Source organism: Schistocerca nitens, chromosome 4 (assembly GCF_023898315.1).
Source record: "Schistocerca nitens isolate TAMUIC-IGC-003100 chromosome 4, iqSchNite1.1, whole genome shotgun sequence".
NCBI classification, from domain to species: Eukaryota; Metazoa; Arthropoda; class Insecta; order Orthoptera; family Acrididae; genus Schistocerca; species Schistocerca nitens.
In genome coordinates, this window is record NC_064617.1 from 361052210 (window position 1) to 361074863 (window position 22654).

The window sequence follows — 22654 nt, forward strand, 5'->3', positions numbered from 1 at the left end:
TTGAGCGTAGGTGGAAGAACATGGGGCCCAATCAAGACATCACCAACAATGCCTGCCCAAACGTTCACAGAAAATCTGTGTTGATGACGTGATTGCACAATTGCGTGCGGATTCTCGTCGGCCCACACATGTTGATTGTGAAAATTTACAATTTGATCACGTTGGAATGAAGCCTCATCCGTAAAGAGAACATTTGCACTGAAATGAGGATTGACACATTGTTGGATGAACCATTCGCAGAAGTGTACCTGTGGAGGCCAATCAGCTGCTGATAGTGCCTGCACACACTGTACATGGTACGGAAACAACTGGTTCTCCTGTAGCACTCTCCATACAGTGAAGTGGTCAACTTTACCTTGTACAGCAGCAACTTCTCTGACGCTGACATTAGGGTTATCGTCAACTGCACGAAGAATTGCCTCGTCCATTGCAGGTGTCCTCGTCGTTCTAGGTCTTCCCCAGTCGCGAGTCATAGGCTGGAATGTTCCGTGCTCCCTAAGACACCGATCAATTGGTTCGAACGTCTTCCTGTCGGGACACCTTCGTTCTGGAAATCTGTTCGATACAAACGTACCGCGCCACGGCTATTGCCCCGTGCCCGTGCTAATCCATACAGCAAATGGGCATGTGCCAAGTCCGCATTTGTAAACATTGCACTGACAGCAAAACCACATTCGTGATCAACACTAACATGTTGATGCTACTTACTGATGTGCTTGATGCTAGTACTGTAGAGCAATGAGTCGAATGTCAACACAAACACCGAAGTCAACATTACCTTCCTTCAATTGGGCCAACTGGCGGTGAATCGAGGAAGTACAGTACATACTGACGAAACTAAAATGAGCTCTAACATGGAAATTAAGCGTTTCCGGACACATGTCCACATAACATCTTTTCTTTATTTGTGTGTGAGGAATGTTTCCTGAAAGTTTGGCCGTACCTTTCGTAACACCCTGTATAACAGGAATATCAAATTACAAAACTATATATAAAACAAACTGAATGTCAGTATCTAGGTTCCTAATCCATATAAGGGCCGTATCATCAGCTTTCATGATGTCTCTCTAACTCCCCTGGTAGGGACGCAAGGGGCATTCATCTCTAATGCTTGATTGTCTGGTTCGGAGCTCCACAGTCACAAAAACTCTGTAGCATCCCATCTTCAATGAGAGTCTGCGCATCGTCCATGCCCAGTGCGAGCTCTGTTCAGTTTGACCCACAGTTTCCTGTCGAGTTCTGTGCCAGCAGTATCACAGTCATACTTTCAGAGCCACTCACGCTCTTCACGATTTTCAGTAAGTTGACAGCTCTGGTCCCACAGGTCTCTCACCCCGGTTCACTGGCACCTAGCTGTTCTACTTGTCATAATGGTGGGTTTCTTGAAGGGAGTCTACTTCGTCGTAAACTTGGTATGACTTCCTGGATGGGTAATTCTAGGTTATCCTGTAGTTTGCGGTATTCCTTAAGCAAGGCCTCATTTCTGCGGATTGCGGCTCATCCCGTCTGTCCATACGGTGTCATATGCCACGGTTAGGTCTACGAACGCGACAGATGTCTTCAAATTTTCTAGGAAACCAACCTCTATGAAAGTTGTTAGAGCCAGTACCTAGTCGCAGCAACTTCTCTGTGGCCCAAAACCCGCTTGCTCAGCTGGGATACGTTCCAGAATGAAGCCGCTAATTCTATTATAGATGAGCTTCTCCGAGAGTTTGTAAGTGCAGTTGAAGAGGGAAACTGGTCTGAAACTTTGAGGGTGGTCAGCTGGTTTATTTGATTTGAAAAGTGCCACTATTTTGGTTCTCTTTAGCTCGTTAGGGAATGATCTACTATGTAGGATGTTGGAGAAGAAGCGGACCAGCCATTTTTTTTTTTTAGCCATTACCCATGTTTATCATAAATTCCGGGTGTATATCATCCAGACCAGGTGCATTACACTGTTTAGTTTGTTTCAAGGCCTCATACAATTCAGCCATTGTAAATGGTAAAGATAAATTGGATTCGTTCGGGCACTGAGCTTTTACAGACGCGAGTTCTTGTTTTATTTTGGAAGTATGTTGTTTGTCACTGGATGATCTAGATGTTTCAACTGTATGGTTAGCGATTTGGTTACCTGAAATACCAGGTTTCTGCCTGGATTTATTGGAGGATCCGCCAAGCTTACGCAGAAGACTCGATGCCTTTCTAACCTGGCGGACGTAAAGCTTAAAGGACGGGTCTTGAGTCGCGGTTGGATGGCGCCGTCTGTGGAACACCTGTCCGCGTGGGACAAGGGTTCCACTTTTGATCCCTGTCCTCTACACAGTTTTAGGTAGATTACTGTTTTTTTTTAAATAATACAACTTAAATAGAGGAGAAAGGTTTTAGTTCTTCAGAAGATAGGAAGAAGAAAGGTCTGAAGAATGTGAGTGCGGAATGTGCGGAAAGTGATACACTACTCGTGAAAAAGAAAAGTAACTCCCTCTAATATTACTTTTGACCATGTTTGTGTTTTTAAGTTAATAATGTTTAATGCCTCATTTTAGCGTGCGGGAATGTTAGTTGAAAAATGGAAATAATCAGAATGGGTATTTTCTGCTTTTAGTTCCTGTTGCGAGAAAGTCTGTAGGAATTCGCAGATAAGGTGGGCTGCACGAGTTGCCGATGTTTCCACCGGCATCGTTTAGCTGCTTAAAAAGCCTGTAACGGTGAAATGCTGTAAGAAGTTGCCTCGGTAATACATTAGCGGCAGAACTGCCACTGCAGAAAACACACGGTCGAATGGTTCAAATGGCTCTGAGCACTATGGGACTCAACTGCTGAGGTCATTAGTCCCCTAGAACTTAGAACTAGTTAAACCTAACTAACCTAAGGACATCACAAACATCCATGCCCGAGGCAGGATTCGAACCTGCGACCGTAGCGGTCTTGCGGTTCCAGACTGCAGCGCCTTTAACCGCACGGCCACTTCGGCCGGCATACACGGTCGAGAGGACCTAAGCAAGAGGATTACTACGGCGTGGCCCCACGATGGTGCTACAAAACTTTGCAGAAAATGAGAACACGTATACCAATTCTAGAAGACTATTATTAACAATACCAAGGCAACCTGTCATTTTACAGCCGGGATTAGTAGGCAAAGGATTCCCCATGGACGGAAAACAGTACTGGACGCAGAGACTTCGACGAGATATCTGACTTGGCGGAGATCTAGTGTGTACACGCGTATGGCGACAGGACTGGAGGCGGCACGGATATAACTGTGAGCGAGAACAGGCCTGGGAAATGACCAGCCGCCCAGCCGACGTAGCGGCGGGGCATTGTACTTCGTCATCCGAATAACACTGCCACTGGGTGGAGAATACGGCGAGGCTTTCTGATGCAAGGGTGATTGTAATAACTAGGGAGTGAATACCAAACTTTTGTGGAAGTATCCTGCTTGCGATTTCAATGACGGAGTGGAGAGGGACGCGCTATTGTTTAAATACAGGGTGTCCAAGTCAAACATATGATAATATAATACGTAATAACTTGAGAAATAATTGAGACTTTCATTGACGGTATGTTTCTACAAGCGTGATAACTCATTTTTTCCTCGTACCTAATACACCTCTATATGCGCACATTTAGTGGCGCGATGGACATCTAATCTGTATTCCACTTCTCTTCAAGCGTTTTGAAGCGTATCAAGCGTAACATCTGCTATAGCTGAAGGAATGCGATAGCCCATATCTGGTAGATCACGAACTGATGTCTAGTACTCTACATTGTTCATAAACCCTCATAAAAAATCAAGTGGTGTATTGTCTGGACTTCTAATGGGGCAAGCAATCAATGAATTTCCTTTCCAAGTCCAGAGATCTGGGAACTCATGATCCAAGAAATTCGTCACATCAGGAGGAATTTGTTGCACATTTTACAGCTCCAACATGTCTACGTACGTTGTTGCGTTAACAGTACGTTCCATGATGAGGAATGGGCCTATAATCCTGCTCTTCAAAATCCATACTTCACATTCAAGTTCGCACTCAAACACTTCGTGGGGTGGTTAAGTTCCCCGTGTGTGTCAATTGTGCATGTTTACTGTGCCAGAAGTGTTGAACAGACGAAGATGAGAAATAAACGAAGTCGAGGAATGCCTGTCTGTCTTAATGGTCTCTGCGAATGCTTCTGTCGCGGCCTGACGCAGGGATCGATTTTGTGACAAAGCTGCAGTTTGTACGCCCGTAGATGCAGCCTTTCGTGCACACCACGTAGTGTACTGTCGAACTAGGTAACTGTAACTGCCTGCGTTCTTGTCAGATTGACTTTCTAGGGCTACGGATTAATTCAACAATAGCCTCTGAAACTGCGTGGCGCCCGATATCGAATGAAAACTCCCAGTTTCCCGAACGATCGCAGTCCATACTCACGCAAAAACCGCGTTGTACCACAGTAACTGACTTCAGCTTCGTGAGAGGAAGCATACAGAACACTTTCTGCTGTGGAATCCACATGGCTAGTGACTCACGTTTACGCGAAAAAAAAAAGTTATGCCCATTCCACACTTCACAAACTGCCACAAGCAAAGACAAACCGTTTTGAGTTACCATATTTGTAGAAGCAAACGCTAAAGATATCTCAATTACATGTGAAAGGAGACACCAAAAAATTTCACAGAATGTTTGAAACACAAATTCTGCACTTAAAACTTTTCAGTAGCTTTTCAAGCATGTTTTGTCACAATAATGAAAGGAGAACTACTCAGACGTGTAACATATAAGGCAATTATTGTGCATCAGTATGTTGTACACGTGGCCTTTTTGCTAAGTATCACTTTTACGATCATAACAATTTCAAAAATTGTAATGAAATGAATAACAACTGCCAGAGAAAGCTTTTATAATGTGGCTTCATACGATAGGCTTAGAAAGCGAGCAAACCTAATACGTATGAATCTTCAGACAAAAGTATTGAAAGAGTTATCAAGGCCGTTTTTTCTTCTCATTTATTGTCGTCTTCTCCTGTGTTTGTTATGGGCCATTTGAAAAGTCATAAAACTCACTGTGTTCTGCAAGAATGTGTTGTGCAAGTTTTTGCAGATCTTACACTTTCTTTATTGAAACAATACCGGTGATGTGTGCTTCTCATGAAGTACGAGCGTTGCTGCATTTAAGACAGAATGTGTACTTGACTAGCCCACCAATATACTCAGCAGCATTCATATGCAGTATGCTTCAATTATGACAACTGAGAAGTACTTTTATTTATCTCAGGAATACTTCTTCCTGCTGTCTCATCTGACAGACACACCTTTTTATGAAGCGTCGTCCATCATTTCTTGAAAGATAGAATATCATCTAAATTCACCACTTCGATAGATAAAAGTCAAGACGCACAGCCCTTTTTCATAATCTCAGAGTATTCTTCCACTGTACACATTCTGTCACACTTTATGATGAGCCGTTTAATAGCCTCAGAGTCTCTGTCTTAGAGCAGAATGGAATATTCTCGTAGAGGAAAATGGTTATAGCTTTTAACGTATTATTACCAGCCGTATTAAGCAGAAAACGAACCAGTGTATGCTTCAAATTGCTCTAAGCACTATGGGATTTGACATCTGAGGTCATCAGTCCCCTGGACTTAGAACTACTTAAACCTAACTAACCTAAGGACATCACTCACATCCATGTCCGAGGCAGGATTCGAACCTGCGACCGTAGCAGCCCCGCGGTTCCGGAATGAAGCGACTAGAACCGCTCGGCCACAGTGGCCGGCAGAACCAGTGTATGTTTTACATTTTGCGCAGTATATGTGTCACTGAACAATATTAGATGCTGCACATTTTGCTCTTTACTATTTTGGTGAATGTCCAACAAAACGCTGCAAACTTCACTAGGAGTTCTCTTGCAAATTACTTCATGGTGAACATACAATAGGAACAGTGGTACAAAATCAGAAGTGACATGCATGCAATCAAGCTTTCCATAAAAAAAAATAGCCAATTCCCCATTGTGCAGAAATGGAACAGCTGTTGTAAATATGTCCATTCGGCATCTTTCAAGGTAATTAACAACCAGAGAAAGCATGTTCCAGTAGTTATATGTCTGATTCTTCTACATAGTGCATGGAGTTACACTGCAGCTATCTGTTGAGGCAAAGAAACGAAAATTTCGAATTTTATTACATGTGCCCTTCCTGCATCTTGCACTTCATTTGTAATCGTAGCAAACTCCTGATTAACTACACTTTAATAACTGAATACTGTATCAATCCAATTGAAACTGTAAAAATGTTATTTTCTCTAATTCGGTTTCTCTCTGTGTGTTTCCACCTCGGCAATTAGCATGTACGTGTTAATTGGCAACCGATCTTTCCCAACTAATGACATACTTGCATTTCACTGTTCCAACAAACGAACCGCAGATTGTAATCAATTCGAAAGAGGTTTCAAGGAAGTCTTGAATGTCGGTTGCCCTTCTTTCACAGATTCAGAAACCATCGCTCGTGCGAAACTCAGCTTGCCCTTTTCTCACGTGATATCCTGTGAACCATAGATGAAGGGCAGCAGGCAGATTCCATATTCTTGGATTTCCGGAAAAAGTTGATACGGTACCCCACTGACGACTATTAACGAAGATACGAGCATACGGAATGTATATGTCTTAGTGGTTAGAAGACTTTTCAAGTACTCGAAACGATTACGTTGCCCTCTGACGGACAGGTTGAGCAGCGATCTGCGGCTGTGGAGTACGCGAAGGGTCGTCGCTAAGTGTCTATAAGAGGATACAAAATGACGTGGAAAAAGTTTTCTTCAATAATGCTTGGTGTTTGGGAACCGCAACAGATCTGATTAAAGGAAGACATCGAAGCAATTCAGAAGAGGACTCCTTGATGTTTTACCGCTATGTTCGCTCAACACGAGAGTGTACGAAGAAACTTCCAGGACCCAAATGGGAATCTTTTTAGGGAAGACAACGTTCTTCTCACGACACACTATTGAGCCGGCCGAAGTGGCCGTGCGGTTAAAGGCGCTGCAGTCGCAGGTTCGAATCCTGCCTCGGGCATGGATGTTTGTGATGTCCTTAGGTTAGTTAGGTTTAACTAGTTCTAAGTTCTAGGGGACTAATGACCTTAGCAGTTGAGTCCCATAGTGCTCAGAGCCATTTGAACCATTTTGACACACTATTGAGAAAATTTAGAGAACCAGCATCTGAAGCTGATTGCAGGAGTATTCTACTGTGGCCAACGTACTCTGCGAGTAAAGGCAATGAAGCTAAGAGAATTAGCGCGCGTACGGAGGCATATAACCAGTTGCTTTTCCTTCGCTCTGTTTGCGAGTGGAACAGGAAAGGAAATGACTAGTGGTGGTACGTGGTACCCTCCGCCATGCACTATACGGTGGCATTTGGTGTATGTATGCGGATGTAGATATGAATTTGTGAACATAGGAAACATGCTAAGAATTGTGTGTATTATCAACGAATTTCATATGAACAAGCTGTGATCATAAAATCGCAAAAAAATTCGTTGAGAGTGAGAGAAACTGTAAGAACAATTTGCATGAGATTTACTGGACACGGAGAATTTATCTGCTTACTGGAATTACGCTTTCCCGGACAACAGTTATAATCGTTGGTGAAGATTTGGGACGCGACGCAGGTGTTATCCGAATGTCAAGAAGTGCGTACGGAATTTTCATGAATCGTCACGGAAACTATACAGAACGGCTACTATTTCGTGTTTTACATCACAATTAACTTGTATATCTTTTCCAGGAAATGCTCATCTTTCATGGAAACCGTTGTTACCACACTGCCTGTGTAGAAGTGCCTCATGTGCGGTCACGAAGAACGTTGGAATGTTTTCATCGGCGCCTTCAGAGAGACCTTTACACCCGGCTCCACCTCCCCAGCCCACGTTGTCAATCCAGTTGGTACCTGAACACAATAGCCCATCCCCAACCCCCTATTTTACCTTTCTTAATGCACGAACGACAGTAAAACGTTTCTGTGTTTACTTTCCTATTAAGGTTAAGGTTGATTTCTAGATGAGGGCCTTATTTTGTCTTTGTGAGCGAGTTTGAACTCGAAGACCTCGCTCTCCTTTCCTGTTCAATACGCCGCCATTGTACAAAATCTTCCGGCACTACTCTGGGGGATATTCGCCAAATGTGCGCCATCTTTCTGGTCCAAAGCATTGATTGATAGTTAGTCTGATCGTTTGTACGATTAATTGTAATGATGTGGAGTAAATCTTTTTATATTCACATTACTCATTCATGCGTAAATATGGCTACATGCTGATTTACAAGGTTTTCAAATACAGATATGAGTTGGTATTTCTCACCCACCACCTTTTACACATTACGAAAATAGAAATTCTACTGAGGGAAAGAAGGAATTTTCAAAGAGAAACTTTTGCAGTTTGTTTTCAAATTTAACTTTGCTGTCTATCAGACAATTTACATCAATGAGTAAATGAACAAAAATCTATACAGATGACACAGCTGTCGCTGCTCAGGGAACGACATTTGAAGAAGAAGAATCCAAATCAAAATCTGCTCTCGAAGACCTTATCATCTACTATGACGACAACCACTTGAAAACCACACGCATAAAACGGAAGTTTGTGGTTTCCACGTGCGCAATAAGGAGGCAAGAAGAGCTGAACATCGCCTGGAAAAGACGAAATCTAAATCACTGTGTCCAACCCAAAGCCTAGTAAACCAAAGTTTGATCGTGCTTTACTATCTCGACTACAATGTACAAACGCTTGACAGAAGATATGCATCAGGAACATTACCTGCAAAGTAACACCACATGGGGAGCGCAGCGCAGCGTCCTCCACACACCCGCTCTTACTCTGTGTTTCACTGCTGGGGAGTACGCCGCACACCGCACCAGTCTGACGGAACTTCGCTCAAGCTAACCAAGTTCATGTGGCTCTTCATGAGACAGGCCCGCCGGCCGTAGTGGCCGGATGCATGGTAACGAATTGCTACTAGGCTGGTAATAGCATCACATGTTCAGTAACAATCAGCAGAATTTTTTAATGCTTTTGTGCTATTGAATGACGCGCTATAACTATTCCCATAAAACATCTGCTGACAGTATGTTTTATTTGTAAGTACTGTACACTTTGAACTCCATGGTCTAGGTTTTTTCAGCAGTGTGTAACATTAAAGAATTTTTGCTGAATTGCTACTCACCTGGTCTCTCCATCTTGCTCGTACGAGCTGCGGTAGAAGCCGTTGTACAGCTCACGAACATCACCAACGAATTCGAGGACCACAGTCAATCGGTCACCGGCAAAAACCTGCGACAAGAGCCACAAATTTTGTTGGTATCTCCACCCTCTGTCCAAACACGTAGCTTACTCAGTAATCCCCAGAAAGTAAGGCAGGTTGAAGCGTAGAATCTGGTCGACACGGCAGTCGTTAGAGGTTAAAGCACAGCTTGAGGAAAACAACGAATAGAGCACTTGTGGCATATTTCAAGAGATCAGAGCATTTTCCCGAGGTTATATAAGGAAATCACAGGAAACCTAAAAATAAATGATACCTAGTGATTTGTACCACGATTACGACCATAGCGTTTTAATGACTGTGTCGCTTCGTTTGGTAACGATTATTAGGAAATTTGAACTTCAAAATATTGGCGTTACGCTATATTCCGTTTGTGTGTCGTCTAGAACAGAGAGCGTCTACAGCTAAGAAACAGATTCGTTTTTGGAATAAAAATTACTGAGTTGAAACATATTTTAAAGTTTATCAAGTACACTTAGCTGTATCATTAGGGTGATGTAAATTATTATTCTTGTGCTTCGACATTGAAATTAACTTACTTGCCAGATTATAAGTCTCCATTATGAATGTGATTTGTTTCATATATTTTCAGTAGTTGGTTCTTCTGAGCTTCGAAGTACGTAAATATGGAAGACTTCACTTATTCAACGACTTGTTTCGATAATATTATGTTCTTCTGGTCGATGCAATCAAATCACACTTGTTTCGCTAGGGTAAAACACTGCCATCGTAGAATAAGATTACAGTGGCTCGTACTATCAAGCAGTATAATTTGATTGCGTCGATCATTATATGATAATACTACCGAAACTACTCACAGACTAAATAAAGTCATATTGCAGCTTCTCTGTGGTCAGCTTTTCTTTCTCAAGTTTTTATGTAACGTTTACACTTTTTATACATCTTTCTCTAGTTCGCATTTTTTTGTTGTAATTTAATGACTCAGCAGACTGATCACCAGACACCATTCAGAAGTTTCGAAGGTCAAGATGCTGACAACGGAGTGGGTGTTGTCGTGTGCAGTGAGCTCTCATGGTATTCATCATATATGAATAGTCTTTCGCTCATCGTCACGCCTAGCACTGTTCCTGTTGTCTGGTTGGTTGGTTGTTTTGGGGAAGGAGACCAGACAGCGAGGTCATCGGTCTCATCGGATTAGGGAAGGACAGGGAAGGAAGTCGGCCGTGCCCTTTGAAAGGAACCATCCCGGCATTTGCCTGGAGCGATTTAGGGAAATCACGGAAAACCTAAATCAGGATGGCCGGACGCGGGATTGAACCGTCGTCCTCCCGAATGCGAGTCCAGTGTATAACCACTGCGTCACCTCGCTCGGTTGTTGTCTGGTAATGTCATGTATGACACAATCTCCTTTATTTGTCTTCTTCCCACTTCCTCATCTGCTTCCGTTTTTCAGTGGGGCCTGCATATGTCATAAGCCACGTGTTACTGCCTGTTTTAATGGCAGTTGGTATTCAGATGCCATTCCTAATGCCGTGACCGCCCCCCCCCCCCACTCCCCCTCCCCCCACCCCACCCCATGCACCGAATTTGTGCATCCCATCTGTTTACATCTACAGTGAATCTGAAATTAAAGTGTGAGGACGTTTACCAATTGTTTGCGTAGCGTGTAACTGAGGCAGGACGTCGGTACTAGCCTGGTTATTCATATAGATGGCTGTCGGGAACCTCCTATAAACTACAACCAGGCTGCCTATCTTACCAGCCCTCGTCGTTAACCCATAAGGCGTATTAAATGCGGAGCAGGATCTCCTTCTGCTGATTAGGGTTTCCCCTGATGTATTGGACCAACTGTTATCCCATATTTTGAGTGGTCATTTGGGTAGACGTTTCCACTTCGGTCGTCCACGCTTACAAATTTTAACTGGTTTCTCGGGGTCCATCCTTCCCACATCAACCTTCCAATCTTCTAATCCTGTCTTCATCCGTTTAAACAGATCCCTTATCGATATATTTGTTCTATGGTCTCACATGGTTACTCCTTGGATGTATTTTAGTACCTTCACTTCCCCTGCTGTAAACTTTTATCTTGTCGTTTCCGTTGTAGTTTCTTCTGCATAGGTCATAGTAGGACACCTCATTGCTTTTATATATTTTTATTTTGCCCTCATTTGCGCACAAATTTGTTTCTCCATACAGTATTTTGCAGGCATCCGGCTACCCTTACGGCCTCTGTCACATGCTTGATCGTTTTCGTGGTTACGTTTTTATGGCTGGTGATAACTCCCTACATAATTAAAGCTCATCACTTATTCAGTTGACACTTCATGTACTTCTAATTTAAATCTACAGATGATTTTCATGTTACCATACTCTTTGATATTTAGATGAGATTTCCATGTTATACTGCTTAGCTCTTTTATTGAATTGGTGAATTAACCAGTGAAAATTGTCCATATTATCTGCTATCAGTACAGCATCATTAAAATAATATACTGAAGCGCCAAATAAACTGATATAGGCATGGGTATTCAAATACAGGGGTACGTAACCGGGCAAAATACGGTGCTGCGGTCGGCAACGCCTATATAAGAAAATTGTCTGGCACAGTTGTTAGATCGGATACTGCTTCTACAATGGTAGGTTATCAAGATTTAAGTGACTTTGAACGTGGTGTTATAGTCGGCGCACGAACGAAGGGACACAACATCTCCGAGGCAGCAATGAAGTGAGGATTTTCCCGGACGACCATTTCGCGAGTGTACCGTGAATATAAGGAATCTGGTAAAACATCAAATCTCCGACATCTCTGCTGTCGGAAAAAAGATCATGTAAGACCGGGAACAACGACGACTGAAGAGAATCGCTTAACGAAATGGCTCTGAGCACTATGCGACTTAATTTCTGAGGTCATCAGTCGCCTAGAACTTAGAAATAATTAAACCTAACTAACCTAAGGACATCACACACATCAATGCCCGAGGCAGGATTCGAACCTGCGACCGTAGCGATCGCTCGGTTCCAGACTGTAGCGCCTAGAACCGCACGGCCACTCCGGCCGGCATCGTTTAACGAGACAGAAGTGCAACCCTTCGGCAAACTGCTGCAGATTTCAATGTTGGGCCATCAAGTATCAGTGTGCGAAACACTCAATGAAACTTCATCGATATGGGCTTTCGGAGCCGAAGGCCCACTCGTGTTCCCTTGACGACTACATAACAGAAAGGTTCACGCCTCGCCTGGGCCGGTCAACACCGACGTTGGACTATTGATGATTGGGAACATGTTGCCTGGACGGACGAAATTCGTTTCAAATTATATCGAACGGGTGGACTTGTACGGCTATAGAGTCAACCTCATGAATCCATGGACCTGCATGTCAGCAGGGGACTGTTCAAGCTGGTAGAGGTTCTGTAATTATGCGAGGCGCGTGCAGCTGGAGTGATATCGGACCCCTGATACGTCTAGATAAGACTCTGACAGGTGACACGTACGTAAACACCCTGTCTGATCATCTGCATATACTCATGTCCATTGTGCGTTCCGACGGACTTGGGAATTGCAGAAGGACAATGCGACACACCACACTTCCAGAATTGCTGCAAAGTGGCTCTAGGAACACTCCTTTGAATTTAAACAGTTCCGCTGGCCACAAAACTCCCCAGACATGAACATTATTGAGCATATCTGGGATGCCTTGAGACGTGCTGTTCAGAAGAGATCTGCACTCTCTCGTACTCTTGCGAATTTATGGACAGCCCTGCACTATTCAAGGTATCAATTCCCTCCAGCACTACTTCTGTTCATGTCACGTCGTGCTGCGGCTTTTCTTTGTGTTCGCGGGGGCCCTACACGATACTGGGCAGGGATACCAGGTTCTTTGGCTCTTCAGTGTATATAATATATACAAAAAAAAAATGGTTCAAATGGCTCTGAGCACTATGGGACTTAACTTCTGAGGTCATCAGTCCCCTAGAACTTAGAACTACTTAAACCTAACTAACCTAAGGACATCACACACAACCATGCCCGAGGCAGGATTCGAACCTGCGACCGTAGCGGTCGCGCGGTTCCAGACTGTAGCGCCTAGAACCGCTCGGCTACTCTGGACGGCTATAATATATACATTTAATATTCTGCTTTCTCTATTACGTCATCAATGATAAAAACTATTATTAAACTGGAGTGGGCTTAATGACTTTCCTTCCAAGCTTCCTTCATCTATTATTATTTTTCACCTGCCAATCATTCGCATGTTTTAATTCTCATTGTAGTACATCATGCACCTATCTTCTATGATTTTTACCATGCCCACTCGCACTGTCTTGTCGATTAAGACGTGAGTTATATCTTTTTTTCTAATCTAAACAAAGGCTTTTGACTTGTCAACAAAACACTGATAGGCTGGATTATTCTACATCTCCATCAATACCCGCTTGCCACCTGATCGTGTTCGCCTAGGGTACTTCTGATACCATTAACTGATCCCCCCTTCCCTGATCCATTCGAGAGTGGAAAGCGGAAATAAATTCTCGAATTTTCTCGTTGTGGCCATTTTGCGAGACTTGTATAAGAGTTGTCAAACTCTGGATTTCCCCACAATCTGTCTTGGCACGCAAATATCATCTATTGTGCCTCTGTTTTTCCTGAAACCTTGCTGTTCTTCGTTTACTTTTATGTCATTCTGTTATGTGTCTCTGATTACTCATGTTACCAGTTCGTAGATGGTATCCAGCAGGGTAATTGTTTATCTCCCTTTTTATATACTGCAATTGCAATGCTTTCTTTCCATTACCTTGGTATACTACTTTCCTTCATAATACTGTAAAATAAAGTACTAAGTTGTTGATATTGTTCTTGCCCACATATCTTATTAATTCATTAACTGTGCCGTCATGCCCTGGGGATTTTCTGTTTTTAAGTTTTTTATTGCAGTGCATATTTCGTCCATTGAGATCCGCCCGGCAGATTAACGGCGATGTGCCGGCCAGCCTGGATGTGGTTTTTAGGCGGTTTTCGACATCCCCCTAGGTGAATACCGGGCTGGTCCCCACTTCCCGCCTCAGTTACATGGCATGCAGACTTATGGACACTTTCGCATTATTCCATGGATTACACTAGTCGCAGTCATTTGGGGTACACTAATTCCGTCCCGGGGGTATGGGGTGGCGGCAGGAAGGGCATCCGGCCACCCCTTAATCTAAAATTGCCAATTCCGATTAACCATGCCCACCCTGCGTACCTGCGGGAAAAAGGCATAAGCAAAAGAAAGAATATTTCGTCCATTGAGAAGTCTATTTTTTTGTACACCCCAGCGTGCCGGTTTAGTAAAAAAAACTAAGTTAATGGATCAACGACGAACTGAAACGGGTGTCTTGCGACGTCCGCCCCAAGCAGATGCAACGAAAAAAAAAAAAAAAAAAACAGACTGCGCATTGGCACTCGAGCCACAGGTAAACCGGTTCGAATACTGGTGGTGGAGGAAATTTTTACTGCCAGTATTTCACCAGCAGGGGGAAGTAGAGGTGGTGGCGTTAAGTTCCCTATCACCAGGCTTTGGGCCAGTAACCTGGTTTAGATACCAACCTTCTCCGCATTGTCTCATGAAGTGAGGGCACATGACCTTGATGGTGATCCGTCCGTCGAATGGGGACGATAAGTTCGGCGGTCCCCCATGGTTCTCTTCGAGAGGAGAGGGCTGTGTGCTGGCACAGCGTTTCAGCCTTTCTCTTCTCTCATCATCTGCAGCATGAACATATCTCCAGCATGAACATGACACTACACACACACACACGTACACACACACACACACACACACACACACACACACACATTATAGTGACCTATACCTAACAGATGCTCGTATGCACACAGGTCTCATACTTCACAAAGGAAAGTTGCCTGTGTGCGCGAAGGATAGCGAAAAAATTTCCAATTACGTGGCTGAAATTGCCATATTGGGTCTCCCAGCGATTCATGCCGCACGACTTCGTCTTACTTTGTCATCGTCTGTGTTTTGGAGTGTTGTTTGAATTTCGTCCTTGTACTGTACGTACTTGTACTATAAATAAAAATAATGTCCCACCGAATGTTTCAGCTGGTTTGTTTATCATACCAGAGGCAAAAAATTCAACGCAGGTGTTCGATAGAAGCCTGGATTACGTCGTTATTTCGCAAACTAAACCGCCAATCAAACACGCTTCAGGGGGTGCATATGGAAGACGAGAATTAACCACATTTTTAAAGTTCTGTAAAAGTAACTGAAATTACATAGTAACAAATATTTTCTATACTGGACTGAATTTTCGCTGAACTGCACAGGTAAGAGAGCTGTTTGTTTTTGTAAATCCTGTGGAGACACTCACGTGCTGTTGGAGGCTGATGACGAGGAAGTTGCTGCCGTCCTGCAGCGGTTTGTGACTGGCGCCGATGAGGGTACCGTTGGTCAACATGACGGACACAATCACTATGTCGACGTCTGCGTGCATCGTGAGTGTGGGCGTGTCGCGCACAACTTCCACCTCTATGAAGGTAGAGCCGTAAAATCTGAACGGCTGTTCCCTAGAAAAAAAAAAAAAAGAATCGGGCGTCTAATGTGAATTGGCACAGACAAAGAGCTCCATTCTTGAAAATATAAACTTTTCTTATTGGGAGCATAGTGACGTCCTCAGTGGTTTCGGGGACATGTAACGTAGTTGCTCTAAAAGCAACATCGATTCAGGCAGGAAAAAAATACTGGACTGCGTAGTAAGTTAATGGAAAGTATATGTAAGCTCCACCTTCCATCACAAATAACTTGAGTTTCATTCATATATGATGGCGATTCAGACAATTTTGAAAACAAAATGACATTCTGCCTGTGGAGAAAAGTTTTTGACGAATTACATACATTTGTCATTTTAGACACAGTCGCGGAATACGCCTATAGTTATACCGTGGTTTGGTCATTATCTTCAGATTATATAAGTTGTAGACGTCAGCTGGCAATTAAACAGTTTTTTTTCAGTTGAGGAAAACGTATGGTGTAAATGCGTTGTTGGCCAAGTGCCTCCTGTGACGCATTTGGTCGGAAGATGGTTAAAGTATAATGAGGTGTCAAAAATCATTGGATACCTCCTAATATCGTGTCGGACCTCCCTTCGCAAGGCGCATTGTACCAACTCGACGCGGTTTGTATTCAACAAGTCGCTGTAAGTCCCCTGCAGAAATATTGGGCCATGCTGCCTGTACAACTGTTCATAATTGCCAAAGTGTTACCGGTGCAGGATTTTGTGCATGAACTGACCTCTCGATTATGACCCATAAATGTTCTATGGGATTCATGTCGGCCGATCTGGGTGGCCAAATAATTCGCTTGAACTGCCCAGAAAGTTCCTCAAACCAGTCGCCGACAATTGTGGCCCGGTGACATGGAGCACTGTCATCCATAAAAATTCCATCGTTGTCTGGGAACATGAAGCCAATGAATGTCTGCAAATGGCATGCAAGTTGCTCAATATTATCGTTTCCAGTCAGTGATCGGATCAGTTTGACCAGAAGCCCCAGTCAGTGCCATGTAAAGGCAGCCCACACCATCTTTGAGCCACCACAACATTGCACAGGGCCTTGTTGACAACATGGGTTCATGAATTCGTGGGATCCGTGGCGCACTCGAACCCGACCATTAATTATTACCTACTGCAGTCAGTATTCACCTGGGCCGCCCGCGATTTTCTAGTCGTCTAGGGTGTAACCGATATGGTCAGTAACTCACGAGAGGTGTTGAAAGCGAAGTGCTGTTAGCAAAGGAACACACGTCGGTCGTCTGCTACGATAGCCCATTAACACAAAATTTCGCCGTAGTGTCCTAATGTATACAATCCTCGTACGTCCCACAATGATTTTTTGCGGTTATTTCAGGCCGTGTTGCTAGTATGTTAGCACCGAAAACTCTATGCAAATGATCCTGCTCTCACTCGTTAAGTGAAGGCCGTCGGCCACTGTGTTGTCTGTGGTGGGAGGTAATGCCTGAAATGTGGTATTCTCGGCGCAATCTTCACACTGTGGATTTCAGAAAACTAAATTTCTAACGATATCCGAAATAGAATGTCCCATTCATCTAGCTGCAACTACCATTTAATTCTCGTCTTGCGGCCACAATTACGTAGAAAACCTTTTCATGTGAATCACCTGAGCACATATGACAGCTCCTCCATTGCACAGCCCTTTTATACCTTGTGTATGCGATACACCTGATGTGTCCACATGCTATCTCATGACTTTAGTCACCTCAGTCTATATCCGAAAACATTTGTGAATGTATATCCACATATTCTGTAATTGTGTATAAAATAACAAGAAGTGTATTATTCCGACCATGTTGCTCCATTTTTAGCTCTTTTGGTTAAAACATTAAACTTTTCTATCATTTTACAAGGTTTCCTCCGTCGCAGAGCCAAATAATATTTTCCGTAACTACAGTATATCATAACCTAGGACACATTCTAATTTGAAAATATTAACGGAAATATAAAATATACCAGCATGCCACACCTGGGGAATGTTGTTAAGAAGGCAGTCAACTTTTTAAAGGAGACCGACATTCACATAACATATTGATAAACTTGGACAACAACTAGTCCATAATAGAAGCGGCACATAAAAATAAAAAAGCAACAAAATAATTAATCATATTTCATATGAAAACTGACCTGCGTTTTACATGGATCTAAAGAAACTTAATAACTCTTCTGGGGGAAGAGTGAATACTTCATACTATATATCATGCAAGACGGAACACATATGTTCATACATCTCAAAATGTGTTGACTGGGTAAAGTCATAAAATGCCACAAAATCATATAATGTAAGAAATTTATCTGTACGAATTCAAATAATCATTCAACATTACATGAAGGAAAAAAAAAACTTACTGTTTTTTCTAGTCACTACTTTATCAACAACCATGATACACTCACTTTTCCTAAATTGTCACTAATGCTGAATAAATAAGATGAATATAGGGTCCTTATTTACGTGCATTTAGGCATGTTCCACTCAAACTATATATTTACAATTTTTTCTGAATTTTATATCATGTAATTCCAACGGAAGTGATCTCATTCAGTGTCTCTGCTTATGGCACTCAGTACTCTTGTTTGTACAGCGCTGATGTGTGTTTCATCAGTTATTGTTGTGGGCTGGCAGGAGAGCCAACACCTAAATAATAGAGGAAGCCGAAAGGCACGCGTTTTAGCTCACGCAGGCTGGCGTGATGTCTGGAACAGGACAAGGAAATTAGAATTTAGAAAAACGGACGTAGCTGGTGGAATACTTAACTTTAATCCATTAATGGTGAACGTCGGTCTGACGGTACATGCATCACAAGATCAATAGCAACTGATAATGGCGCCTTGCTACGTCGTAGCAAATGACGTAGCTTAAGGCAATGCTAACTATCGTCTCGGCAAATGAGAGCGTATTTTGTCAGTGAACCATCGCTAGAAAAGTCGGTTGTACAACTGGGGCGAGTGCTAGGAAGTCTCTCTAGACCTGCCGTGTGGCGGCGCTCGGTCTGTAATCACTGATAGTGGCGACATGCGGGTCCGACGTATACTAACGGACCGCGGCCGATTTAAAGGCTACCACCTAGCAAGTGTGGTGTCTGGCGGTGACACCACAGTTATGCTACTTTCAAAAGTCATGTATCATACTGAATGGCAGAGATGATTCTTTTAACACTCTCTTGCGTCTTTTTAATGCAGTTCCATACGCATTTTTAAGACAATATTTTGTCAACAACAGACACCGAACACAAGTTAATCATACAGATATTAAATCTCCCGAATCAGTATCCAGACGTTCTGCTTTACACCAGATGAACTTTGACAATGAAATTTGAAAGTAATCCAGAGAATCGATCATAATAGAACTAAAGTAACTGATAAGTAATGCATCTATAAAAACACAAATTAATAAGAAAGTCATAAAGCACGTTGATAAGTTTTTGTATCTAAAATAGTTGAATATCTCTGGAGGGACAGGCAAAGAAATAAAAGGAATCTAAAATTGAAACTTCCTGGTAGATTAAAAGTGTGTGCCGGACCGAGTCTCGAGCTCGGGACCTTTGCCTTTCGCGGGCAAGTGCTCTACCAACTGAGCTACCCAAGCACCCGTTTCATATCAGCGCACACTCCGCTGTAGAGTGAAAATTTCATTCTAGAATCTAAAATTGTTTTGCTCTACTTTTGGTTAACTAAATAGAGTTTTCAAGGAAGATTTCAATGTGTGTGGACATAACATTTGCGATTTTCGATCATTAAAAGTTTTGACTTATGTCAATGAGACATCGACTTGCAATGCAGAAACTATTCAAATATCGTGGATTGCTCAGCAGAAATGGTGAGAAAAATTTTGGAAATTATCAAGAATCATATGAAACCAAGAAAAGAAATCAATCAGATAACTGACTGGAATTAAAGTAATGAAAATACAGTGGAGAAGGGTGGACCAATGAAGTCATTTACTGGATGCCAAAAAACAACTGACCAAAATGTGAAATAATGGAATGTGAGTGGATGGTAGTAGAAAACATGTTATAGGAGCATGAAAGAGTATCATTGATGACCATAATGCAGGAAGAACTCCTCCCCCTCCCCTCTATATTGCCACCTCTTCTTCCATATGACTGTCCATCCACGTCTATCTCCTCCCCTCTGTCTCTGTATCTCCTCCTCCTCCTCCCTCTCTCCTCCTCCCCCTTTCTAAATCTACATCTACATGACTACTCTGCAATTCACATTTAAGTGCTTGGCAGAGGGTTTGTCGAACCACAATCATACTATCTCTCTACTATTCCACTCTCGAACAGCGCGCGGGAAAAACGAACACCTAAACCTTTCTGTTCGAGCTCTGATTTCTCTTATTTTATTTTGATGATCATTCCTACCTATGTAGGTTGGGCTCAACAAAATATTTTCGCATTCGGAAGAGAAAGTTGGTGACTGAAATTTCGTAAATAGATCTCGCCGCGACGAAAAACGTCTTTGCTGTAATGACTTCCATCCCAATTCGCGTATCATATCTGCCACACTCTCTCCCCTACTATGTGATAATACAAAACGAGCTGCCCTTTTTTGCACCCTTTCGATGTCCTCCGTCAATCCCACCTGGTAAGCATCCCACACCGCGCAGCAATATTCTAACAGAGGACGAACGAGTGTAGTGTAAGCTGTCTCTTTAGTGGACTTGTTGCATCTTCTAAGTGTCCTGCCAATCAAACGCAACCTTTGGCTCGCCTTCCCCACAATATTATCTATGTGGTCTTTCCAACTGAAGTTGTTCGTAATTTTAACACCCAGGTACTTAGTTGAATTGACAGCCTTGAGAATTATACTATTTATCGAGTAATCGAATTCCAATGGATTTCTTTTGGAACTCATGTGGATCACCTCACACTTTTCGTTATTTAGCGTCAACTGCCACCTGCCACACCATACAGCAATCTTTTCTAAATCGCTTTGCAACTGATACTGGTCTTCGGATGACCTTACTAGACGGTAAATTACAGCATCATCTGCGAACAACCTAAGACAACTGCTCAGATTGTCACCCACGTCATTTATATAGATCAGGAACAGCAGATGTCCCAGGACGCTTCCCTGGGGAACACCTGATATCACTTCAGTTTTACTCGATGATTTGCCGTCTATTACTACGAACTGCGACCTTCCTGACAGGAAATCACGAATCCAGTCGCACAACTGAGACGATACCCCAAAGGCCCGCAGCTTGATTAGGAGTCGCTTGTGAGGAACGGTGTCAAAAGCTTTCCGGAAATCTAGAAATACGGAATCAACTTGAGATCCCCTGTCGATAGCGGCCATTACTTCGTGTGAATAAAGAGCTAGCTGCGTTGCACAAGAACGATGTGTTCTGAAACCATGCTGATTACGTATCAATAGATCGTTCCCTTCGAGGTGATTCATAGTGTTTGAATACAGTATATGCTCCAAAACCCTACTGCAAACCGACGTCAATGATATAGGTCTGTAGTTAGATGGATTACTCCTACTACCCTTCTTAAACACTGGTGCGACCTGCGCAATTTTCCAATCTGTAGGTACAGATCTATCGGTGAGCGAGCGGTTGTATATGAGTGCTAAGTAGGGAACTATTGTATCAGCGTAATCTGAAAGGAACCTAATCGGTATACAATCTGGACCTGAAGACTTGCCCGTATCTAGCGATTTGAGTTGCTTCGCAACCCCTAAGGTATCTACTTCTAAGAAACTCATGCTAGCAGCTGTTCGTGTTTCAAATTCTGGAATATTCCATTCATCTTCCCTGGTGAAGGAATTTCGGAAAACTGCGTTCAATAACTCCGCTTTAGCGGCACAGTCGTCGGTAACAGTACCATCGGCACTGCGCAGCGAAGGTATTGACTGCGTCTTGCCGCTTGTGTACTTTACATACGACCAGAATTTCTTCGGATTTTCTACCAAATTTCGAGACAATGTTTCGTTGTGGAACCTATTAAAGGCATCTCGCATTGAAGTCCGTGCCAAATTTCGCGCGTCTGTAAATTTTAGCCAATCTTCAGGATTTCACGTTCTTCTGAACTTCGCATGCTTTTTCCGTTGCCTCTGCAACAGAGTTCGGACCTGTTTTGTGTACCACGGGGGATCAGTTCCATCTCTTACCAATTTATGAGGTATGAATCTCTCAATTGCTGTTGCTACTATATCTTTGAATTTGAGCCACATCTCGTCTACATTTGCATAGTCAGTTCGGAAGGAATGGAGATTGTCTCTTAGGAAGGCTTCTAGTGACACTGTATCCGCTTTTTTAAATAAAAATATTTTGCGTTTGTTTCTGGTGGATTTGGAAGAAATGGTATTGAGCCTCCACCCCCTCTCTCTATACATCTCCACCTCCTCCTTTCTCTGCCCACTCCTGCCCCACCTTTTCTACGTCCATCTCCTCTGCTCCTTCTCCGTGATGACCATCTTCTCCTCCTCCACTCTCTGTCCATCTCCTGCCCATGTCTCCCTCCTCATCTCCTTTCCCTTACCTCTATCCATCTCCTCCAGCCTCCATACCTCCCTATCCATCCCTCCATCTAGGCTGATACTATTCCAGCACAACACATCTCTCATACAGGGCAGTCTACATTTTAGGGCTTCAAGTCCGCCCCCGGTAGTTATGTGGTCAGCGCGACAGACTGTCAATCCTAAGGGCCTGGGTTCTATTCCCGGCTGGGTTGGAGATTTTCTCCGCTCAGGGACTGGGTGTTGTGTTGTCCTAATCATCATCATTTCATCCCCATCGACGCGCAAGTCGCCGAAGTGACGTCAAATCGGAAGACTTGCTCCAGGCGAGTGGTCTACCCGCCGGCCGCGGTGGTCTCACGGTTCTAGGCGCTCAGTCCGGAGCCGCGCGACTGCTACGGTC

The 22654-nt window shown here is 43.2% G+C and overlaps 1 protein-coding gene across 1 annotated transcript in view; it reads right to left on the bottom strand.

The window, feature by feature from the left end:
* The window catches only part of LOC126251917 (aminopeptidase N-like), a 196821-nt gene that overhangs the window by 161753 nt on the left and 12414 nt on the right, over window positions 1-22654 (bottom strand). The window contains exons 3-4 of the mRNA XM_049952649.1: window positions 15589-15784; window positions 9170-9276 (exon numbers count right to left, since the gene is read on the bottom strand). Coding sequence (XP_049808606.1) covers window positions 9170-9276; window positions 15589-15784 — 303 coding nt within the window. The remainder of the gene's footprint in view (window positions 1-9169; window positions 9277-15588; window positions 15785-22654) is intronic.